The sequence below is a fragment of the Anser brachyrhynchus genome (assembly GCF_964034855.1).
Source record: "Anser brachyrhynchus genome assembly, chromosome: 16".
In the NCBI taxonomy this organism is placed as follows: Eukaryota; Metazoa; Chordata; class Aves; order Anseriformes; family Anatidae; genus Anser; species Anser brachyrhynchus.
Genome location: NC_137734.1, coordinates 242,715 through 251,896, shown reverse-complemented (window position 1 = coordinate 251,896; position 9,182 = coordinate 242,715). Strand labels below are relative to the sequence as shown.

Genomic DNA, 9,182 nt, shown 5'->3' with positions numbered 1-9,182 from the left:
GGCGCTGCCCGCGCGCCTCCTTTGTCCGGGCCGGGAGGGGGCGGCCGCGGCGGCGGGCGGGTTGCCGTGAAGGGGCGGGGCCGCCCTTTTCCCCGCCTCTGTTCTCCGGAAGCGGATGTGACGCGCGGCAGCTGCCGGGCAGCTGCGTGAGAGGCCGCGCGGCGGTGGCAGCTCGCGCAGCCATGGAGGCGCGGGAGGCGCTGCAGGAGCTGCGCGCGGCGCTGCGCGCGGTGCTGGCGCGGGTCAGAGGTGGGGGCCGGGGCCGGGCTGGAGCCGGCGCGGGCTGGGCTGGGCTGGGCTGGGCTGGCGTTTTGCTGGCTGAGGCCTATGTCTGCCTTTACAGAGGGCGAACCGGGCGAAGGCCGCGAGCCGTTCGAGCCTCCGCGCTTCTGGGACGCGCTAGGTACGGGCCGGGGAGCGGGCTGGGGTAGGCGTGGCTCCGGGCTGGGCCGGCGGGGGCGGGGGCGGGTCTCCGCGGTGCAGGTACGTGGCAGGGCTCCAAGCTGCAAGCAGGACTTCAGCCGGGGCTTTTGCACTTGCCCTCGGCTCCAGCCGTGTTGGCGTTGCAAAGCGGTAGGCAGTATGGAACAGTTTTTATAACTACGTTTTTAAAGCTCTTGTTCTCTGTTAAAGCCTTCCAGAACATTCTGGTGAAGGTGTCCTGGACCAGGAGACAAATGTGATTGTAGATATCAGTAGTGGCTAAGTAAAAAAACTAGAAATGAACAGATACATAAAACATGCTACGTGTATGGCACAAATACACCAAGGAAATCTTCTAAGTGGAATTTTAGCTTATGGCTTTTTCATGCTTGGAAAAAAGAAACGGTAATCGAGCAGTAGATGTTAGGGTTAAGTAGTGTCAGAGAAGACATTGCTCATTTATCCGCTCCGTTCTTTTGTCTGTTACCCGAGATACTTCCTAATGTCTTGTTCCCACTGTATCCTTTCTAAGGTCGGACATTCAAAGAAGCATCACAAGAAGCTACAAAGCTCAGTCTGGCTTTCTCAAGGTCTCCACTGCCTTCTGCAGAGGTGAGTAAAAGCCCCCTACAGAGAATGAAATTTCAGCGTATGTGTCAAGTTTCAGGTATCTCCCGGTTTACTTGACTAAAACAAAGTCTCATTGGGTTCAGCACAAAAAAAGAACATCTGTGGGAACCATGTGTTGTAGAGAGTATTTACCAAATTCAAGAATTGCCTAGAGAACTAGTTTCTATAACTTAGGGGGACATACCAAATAGATGTATTCTTACATGTTTTTTTCTTAAACATCTGCAACTGGTTGCTGACAGACAAGATATTGAGCAGTATGGACCTTACTGCTAACAAAGAATGGCAATATATTTTCTGTTAATTGAGAGAAGTTCAAACACGTGGATGTTTGAAGAAGGAAGAAAAGACCTCCAACTCAGAGTAGTGGTTTAAGCTGCTACTTCCTCTTTTCACAACCTTTGAACCAGGCTACTCGTAATACATACAGTGAGTTTGGAACTCCAGAAAGTGATTTTCTTCTGTATTTGTAGGCTTCACAGAAACTTAAATACTGTATCTTTTTGTTCTATATTTGTTTCTCCATTATTATGACCATAACTATGCTTCCTCCTTTTTTTTTTTTTTTTTTACAAAGTAACGTGGATAGGATTGTTTGTGAGACTTTCTAAATGAAGTGTAGCCATGTGATATTGATACTTTTGCCTACCCGTTTTCAGAATTGTCAGAAGCTGAGCGAAGATGTCCAAAATGCCATTCTTGCAGTTGCCACAGCGTACTACTGGCTCCCCAAGGGCCAAGGTGAGATAGTAACAGCAGGATAGTGCCAATTCTTTCACCACTGTATAAAGAAACCCAGTATTTCAAATCGTAGTAGGAGATCGGGCATCTACAGGAAAGCAAGCTAACATGAGCAGAGTCCCGTTGTCAGCTATTCTACAGACTTGCAACGTGGTTATAAGTGAACCACTTGACCATCTAATTCTGCAGATTTCAATCTGTGAATGAGTGATAATGTAGGAAGTGGTATAGTTGTTTGAGCATTCATAGTTATAAAGTGTTGATATCTTTGTCCAAAGCCCTTTTGGAACTGGAGAAGGTATATTGCTTCCTTCAAAATACCTGCAACTTTATTTATATTGTGTATCTGCACAAACAGAGCATTCTGCATGTTCATCTGTGTCAGTTTCTTTCTGTCAGTGCTTTTTGTGGCAACATTCTTGCTGTTTCTCAATCTCAACCAGGTACTACTCTTCGGAAGATGGTACGAGATGCTACCACTGAAGTGGTGGAAGGAATGATCCAACTCACAGAAACTATTCTCATTTCTCCATTGGAGAGGTAGTAACTTTCCATGAAGAAGGAAGAAAAAGTTACAAATATATCTGTTAAGGAGCAGCAAGTGCAGACTTGGGGGAGCACCCTAAGGGAAGTGGGGAGGCAGGAGCTGAGCACTGTTATGAGGCAGGCAAAGGCAGCAGCTTCACCAAGGAGGGCCCATTCCTCCAATATCTGAGTGAGCAGAGCAGTGCTGGTGAGGGTAGACAAATGTAGTTGAGAGTCGAAATCACCGGACAAGTCCATAGCAACAACATCAAGCTGGAAAGTTAGGCCAGAAAAGTCAGGATCAGATCTGGAGAGAGTAACCAGCACCAGACACCATCCAGTGATTGCCCAGCAAGTCCATTCCAGTGAGACAACCTCAGAGAAGAAATTTTACCCTGTATAAAGCACGGTGTTTTAATAACTCCTACTGAGTTTAGTTATTGATTGGAACAAAAAGCAGGAGCTTCTTAAAAAGACCTCTGAAGATGGTCTTTTGTAACATCCTTACATTCCTAACGATGTTTTCCTTAGAGCACAAGAATTCTCCATCCCCGTGTGTCAGAAAGTGAGCAGGGAGGGCAGAAAACTGGGATGACTGAGCAAGGACCTGTTGGTTAAACTGAGGCACAGGAAGGAAATGCACAGGCAGTGGAAGCAGGGACAGATGGCCAGGGAAGAGTACAGGAATGCTGTTCATATACTCAGGGATGGGATCAGGAAGACCAAGGCACAGGTGGAACTGAGTTTGACAAGGGGATGCAAAAAATAACAAGAAGGGGTTCTATAGGTACATTGCTCAGAAAAGGTGAAGGAGAGTGTACCCCCTCTGATGGATGCAAAGGGTGATGACAGACAAGGAGAAGGCTGAGGTACTCAACAACTTCCTTGACTCAGTCTTCACTGCCAGTCAGGTTTCCCATGTCTCTCATTTCCCTGAACCTGAAGGTGAGGACTGGGGTAGCAAAGTCCCTCCCACTGTAAAAGAGACCACCTGATGAAACTGAGCAAATACAAGTTTGTTGGGCCTTGTGACATGCATCCCAGGGTCCTGAAGGAACTGGCTGATGGAGTCACCAAGATACCTACCATCGTATTTGAAAAGCCCTGGCAGTCAGGTGAAGTCCCTGGTGACTGGAAAAACGGAAACATCATTCCCATTTTAAAAAAGGGTAGAAAGGAAGAGCCGGGGAACTGCAGACTGGTGAGCCTCACCTCTGTGCCTGGCAAGATAATGGAACAGATCCTTCTGGAGGCAATGCTAAGGCACACGGATGCCAAGGAGGTGATCTGGGATAGCGAGCATGGCTTCACCAAGGGCTCTTTCGTGCCTGACCAGTCTGGTGGCCTTTGATGGAGTGACTGCGTCAGTTGACAAGGGAAGACTGACCATAGTCATCTACCTGGATTTGTGTAAGGCCTTTGACATGGTCCCACATGACATCCTGATCTCCAAATTGGAGGGATATGGATTTGAAGGCTGGACCATTCAGTGGATAAGGAATTAGCTCGATGGCTGCACCCAGAGAGTAATGGCCAACGGTTCTATGTCCAGGTAGAGGCTGGTGACGAGCGGTGTCCCTCAGGGGTCTCTCCTGGGACCAGTATTGTTTAATAACTTTATCAACGACATAGACAGTGGGATTGAGTGCACCCTCAGCAAGTTTGCAGACAACACTAAGCTGAGTGGTGCGGTTGATACGACAGAAGGAAGGAATGCCATCCAAAGGGACATGGACAAGCTTGAGAAGTGGGCCCACGTGAACCGAATGAGGTTTAAGTGTAAGGTGCTGCACCTGGGTCGGGGCAATCCCAGACGTGAGTACAGACTGGGAGAAGAGTACATTGAGAGCAGCCCTGTAGAGAAAGACTTGGGAGTTCTAGTGGACAAAAAGCTTGATGTGAGCCAACAGTGTGCGCTTGCGGCCCAGAAGGCAAACTACATCCTGGGCTGCATCAAAAACGGTGTGACCAGCAGGTTGAGGAAAGTGATTGTCCCCCTCTACTCTGCCCTTGTGAGGGCATGCTGTCGTTCTTGCAGTGTTGTGAGGGCTCTGCCACTTGGAGTACTGCATCCAGGTCTGGGACAGGACCCAGCGCAGAAAGGATGTTGATGTGTTACAACAGGTCCAGATGAGGGCCACAAAGATGATCAGAGGGCTGGAGCACCTCTCCTGTGAAGGAATTTCCATGAAGGCGATTGATACCATTTGCATTGGTTGGCAGTTTTTGCCTTTGGAGTGAACATTGCATACATACATACATGATGACTGTGTGACTCTACAGCTAGTTAGTGGACTGCTGTGCTTCAGGGAAGGTATTACTCATCCTCTCTTTACTGATAAATGCCACTGCCTGTAGGCAAAGATCATCAGCCTCTTCTGATTCAAAGAGATTCTGGAAGATAAATAATACTCCTAAGCACCTTTGGGGGTCTTTGTAAGAGGCTTCTGCTACTTGTTCCAATTAATAACTAGACAGAGTAGGAGTTATTAAAATACCTCTTGCTTTATGCAGACATGAGATACCAGTGACAAGCTGGTTCGCTGACATCTTTCCAGCAGACCCCCTTCTAGCGCGCAGAAAATACAAACAGTCTAGCAGGATGGTGCTATTGAACCTAACTTTGAGGGTCTCTGTTTTGTTTCAGCTTGTCTCAGGAACAGCTTATATCAACTGGTGGTGTGTGGGAAGCATGCGAGCAAGTGTCCAGCCTGCCACGAAGTGAGTACTGTATATGCAGAACAGTGGAACTAGGATGCGCGATCTTGAAGTGTTGATAATACTTGCGAGGGGCATTTTAGCTAGTAGAATGGAGGCGTACTCATTCTGTAGAACCCTACTGTTCTTTGAAGTGGATAAGCATGGAAGACGGGTCAAATTCCCTGTATAGCAACAGTGCAGCTCTGAGGTTTGCAAAAAATTTGACCTTATGATCTCAAGTTCTGATGGTTGCAGACCTAGGTGAATGTTGTTGGAAGCTGATTTGAATCAGTGCAGCACTACAGTTGTCTTCCTTTTTGTTTTGCAGATAACCAGGCAGCAGTTGTGTCAGCTCTGGCTGCCTGTCTGAGTGTGGTCAAGGATGCTCTGGAGGAGATGGAAAACGTAAGGAAGCCCCTAAGCCTTTGAGGAACCTGCAGTGATAGACTGCAGTGATGGTTCAGTGATAGAACGCAGAGATTGTTTTATGTACAGGCTTTGATGTAAGTTAGTTCTTACATGACCAAAGTTACCGTTTTATGTCTGGATCTTACTGAGTTTTCAAACCTGAGTCTAGTTTACCTTACATGTGGTTTCCATGAAGCCATGTTCTGAACTGTATGTGTTTGTAGTTTTAGGTTAATGTAAGAATGGGACTATCTGTCACGTTCTTGCTGTTTGCTCTGTTGAATTAGTTTTTCTTAATGCGGTCTTATTAAGATTAACAGAATCAAGCAAATGAGATGCTGGTTGAAGAGGGATTCCTCCATAAATTGTTTTCTAGATCGTATTTTACCTTTCCTCCTGGGTATTGCTGGAATGGATGTTAGGTTCTGGGTTTTCAGAGCATCTGTATTCTCAGGCTCTGGTGGAAGGGCAAGACCCCTACAGTGATATCACGGAAGATGAAGAGCTTGGCTTTCGGGGCAACAGAGATACCTACTGGTCAGAAGCTGACCGGAAACTGCTTAGCTCTTGCATGGGATTAATAAAGGCTTCCAAAGCTTGCCTGAAGAAGGTCTTGAGTGTAGTGAAGGCTTATGGCAAAGCTGAATCTCCAGAGCAGATTGCTCAGCTGGATGACCTTGCAGACATTGCTAACGAGATCAGTCCAAGGTAAGTAGGTCTCTCCCCATGCTGCATTCTGCTCCAGAGCAGTCCCTTTCTTTCTCGAGGTCTAGAAAATGGACTAGAAAAAACATTATGATACTTAAGCTGTGACCGGGTGGTTGAAAGGGGTTTATGATGGGAAAACTATTATATCATAGGCTGTTGAGAGTCGTGCAGGTTAAGAAAGGAGTATGTGCTGCTGCTTGGGGTGGAGCTGTGACTAGAAATAAGGTGGAAGTGCCACACAGATGCCTGAGAAGGTGGTGAGAAGTATTCACTGGGTATAACCAAATGTCCCCTTGTCATGCCCTGCTATTCCTGACTTGCACTGAGGAAGTGTTACCAGCAGGTCAAGGGAGGTGATCCTCCCCCTCTGCTCAGCCCTGTTGAGGCCACACCTGGAGTATTATATCCAGTTCTGGGCTCCCCGGTACAAGAGGGACATAGAAATACTGAAGTGAGTTCAGAGGAGGACTATAAAGATGATTAGAGGTCTGGAGCACCTGTTGTACAAAGACAGGTTGAGAGAATGGCCTGTCTAGCCTGGAAAAGAGAAGACTGAGGGTAGACCTCATTAATTATCTGAGGGGAAGGTGTTGAGATTATGGAGCCGGTCTCTTTTCAGTTGTGCCCAGCAACAGGATGAGAGGCGATAGGCACAAACTGAAGCACAGGAGATTCCGGCTGAATGTGAGAGGGCACTTCTTTACTGGGAGGGTGACAGAGCACTGGAACAGGTTGCCCATAGAGGTTGTAGAGTCTCCTTCTCTGGAGATACTCAAAACCTGCCTGGATGCCATCCTGCACAATGTGCTCTAGGTGGTCGTGCTTGGCAGTGGGGTTGAACTAGATGATCTTCAGAGGTTCCTTCCAACCTCAGCCATTCTGTGATTCTGTGACCGAGATCTGTGAACTGGGCAATTGCAGGGCTTTCTTCCATTGCACTTCTCTCTTCTATTCTAGTGTTGATGAGTTGGCACTGAGCATGTATCCACCTGTGAACCAGTTGGCTGTGCGACTCAACGTAAGTTTCTGCAGCCTGCATGCAGTTCTACTTGCTTGGCTGTAGTGAAGGGGAGGAAATTAAATTGGAGGAAATACGTTTGTCAGGGAGACAAGGGTATTAGTCACTGTCTAAGTAACATGCTTGGAGGGACCAAGAGTCCCCTTTAGTTCTCACACACTAGTCTTCTTTCAGCTGGAAATGCATTTCTCATCTTTATTTTGGGGAAAATGTCCACTCTAGCACTGGCTCTAAACTCTAATCCATAGAGATATCCAGTGACAGTACCTCAGGAAAGTGAGGTCTAAGGCTGCCAATGTACCTTATATCTACTTTTTTCCCTGGGTAATTTAGATTAGCTCAAATAAAGTGATCTAAATTAAAGAAATTAAAAACGTTCACGATGAGCATGGTTAAGCACATGTTTCACTTGTTAAGTGAAATAAGCTGCTCAGAGAAGTAATGTCCATTGCTTCCATGAGAAGCAATCTCCATCTTTGGAGATGCTCAAAATTTGATGGGGCAAGGCTCTGAGCAACTTGACAGAACTATGAGGTTTGCCCTGGTTTGAGCAGGAGGTTGTACTTAGGTGGCTTCCAGGGGTCCCTTCCAACCTAGATTAAGTATATACTTTCTCATATCTGAAATTCTTTATTCTGGTTTCATACATTTGGCCAGTGGCTTGATTTTTTTGTTGTTGTTGTTACAGTTAATGAAGTATTGCTTAATATCAAATTGTATTACAGTGAGTCACTTATAACTTCATCTCTTACTATCAGTTACCAAATTCTAATAGACTTATCTTTTTAAAGAAAAAAAGCATACTAATGTATACTTCAAAAAACGATCTGTCTGTATTTTTACGTGTCCCAGTCAGCAACAGGTCAGGCGATACTCCCACCCGTGTTAGATTGCTTCCTTTTGCATCAGGTTCTGTGGCAGTTTTACTTATTTTTGGCTGTGTCAGGCATTCTTGCACCTTCCCTTTTTTTCCAGTATTGCTGGACCCCCTTTTTCCATGTTTGGTGTACTTTATTTCCCTTTTGCTTCTTTCTAGGCTGCTAAGTTGGCCTCGGTATTAAAGAAAGTCTTAGAGATTACAAAGTGAGTATGAGTTACAATTTATAAGCATGTGATGTCTGCTATGGAAGTTGATATCTTTCTGCCTCCTGTCAAAGATGACTCATTTCTAGGCAGAAAACGCTGTCGTTTTGGAATAATTCTGATGTTATACAGTTGCAATGGGATAGGAATAGGATGTCAGGAATTAAAGTGGTTACTGCTGAAGATGGACATATATGTGTCAAAGTGTGGAACTAGAGACGTGGATGTTGTTTCTTCGTGCCTCAAAGTACTGTGGAGCTATAATGGTCCTGTATTAATGATGCAGTAATTCGGGATTTCACAATATGTATGTGTTGTGGGGGTTTCCGGATACATAGATATAAAACCCCCAAGGTGGCCTTCCTAATGAATTTCCTCCACTTTTGCAGGACAAGCCATGTCTGTCCACCATCAGAGGAAGGCTGGGTGCAGTTTCTGATTGGTGCAGTAGATCACAACATGGACAAAATCAAGAACTTCACACAGGGTGAACTTTAGCTCTTCTGTGTCTGCATGTGTAGCTGCTACTGGCCCCGATGTATGCTCTTCCAGGGAATCTGGCCATTCTCCAGCTACAGGGAGAATGATGAGGACAGTGCTCTTAAGAGAGAACTTCGATGCCACCTGGCAAAACTCACAAAAAATCACCCTTTGCAATTGCAGGTGGTGTCATTTTGCTTGGACTCTTGGGATGGTGCAGTGCTGAATCTTACTGTTGTGAATGTGCCCAGTTTTTCAGACATTACAACTGCCGTGGGGTTCAAAGAACAATAAAATGCTGCTAGATTTGCTTGGTTAGCTGCATCTGTTCTCAGTTGGCAGAGAATATACATAGAAGAATAGGATCTTGCTGCTTTTGCAAGCCAAATGAGCCATTAAAAAATACAATGCTGATATTTTGTGTCTAACATTGAGAAGGGCAAATTATCTTCTTCTCTTCTGTTCC

General features: G+C 46.0%; 1 protein-coding gene across 4 annotated transcripts; it reads left to right on the top strand.

The window, feature by feature from the left end:
- The first annotated feature begins 6 nt into the window (after window positions 1-6).
- On the top strand, window positions 7-9,130 carry CCNDBP1 (cyclin D1 binding protein 1). Of its 4 annotated transcripts, none has more exons than XM_080558579.1 (11): window positions 7-249; window positions 344-403; window positions 956-1,035; window positions 1,713-1,794; window positions 2,238-2,334; window positions 4,967-5,040; window positions 5,348-5,424; window positions 5,882-6,135; window positions 7,093-7,153; window positions 8,190-8,236; window positions 8,626-9,130. In XM_080558579.1, the coding sequence occupies exons 1-11, from the start codon at window positions 183-185 to the stop codon at window positions 8,732-8,734; spliced, it is 1,008 nt and encodes a 335-aa protein (XP_080414705.1). In that variant the 5' UTR covers window positions 7-182; the 3' UTR covers window positions 8,735-9,130. The 4 variants fall into 4 exon arrangements, with proteins under 4 accessions (XP_080414705.1, XP_080414706.1, XP_080414704.1 ...); XM_080558581.1 differs by having other exon boundaries at window positions 25-249; window positions 5,804-6,135; XM_080558580.1 differs by lacking the exon at window positions 344-403.
- The last annotated feature ends 52 nt before the right edge of the window (window positions 9,131-9,182 follow it).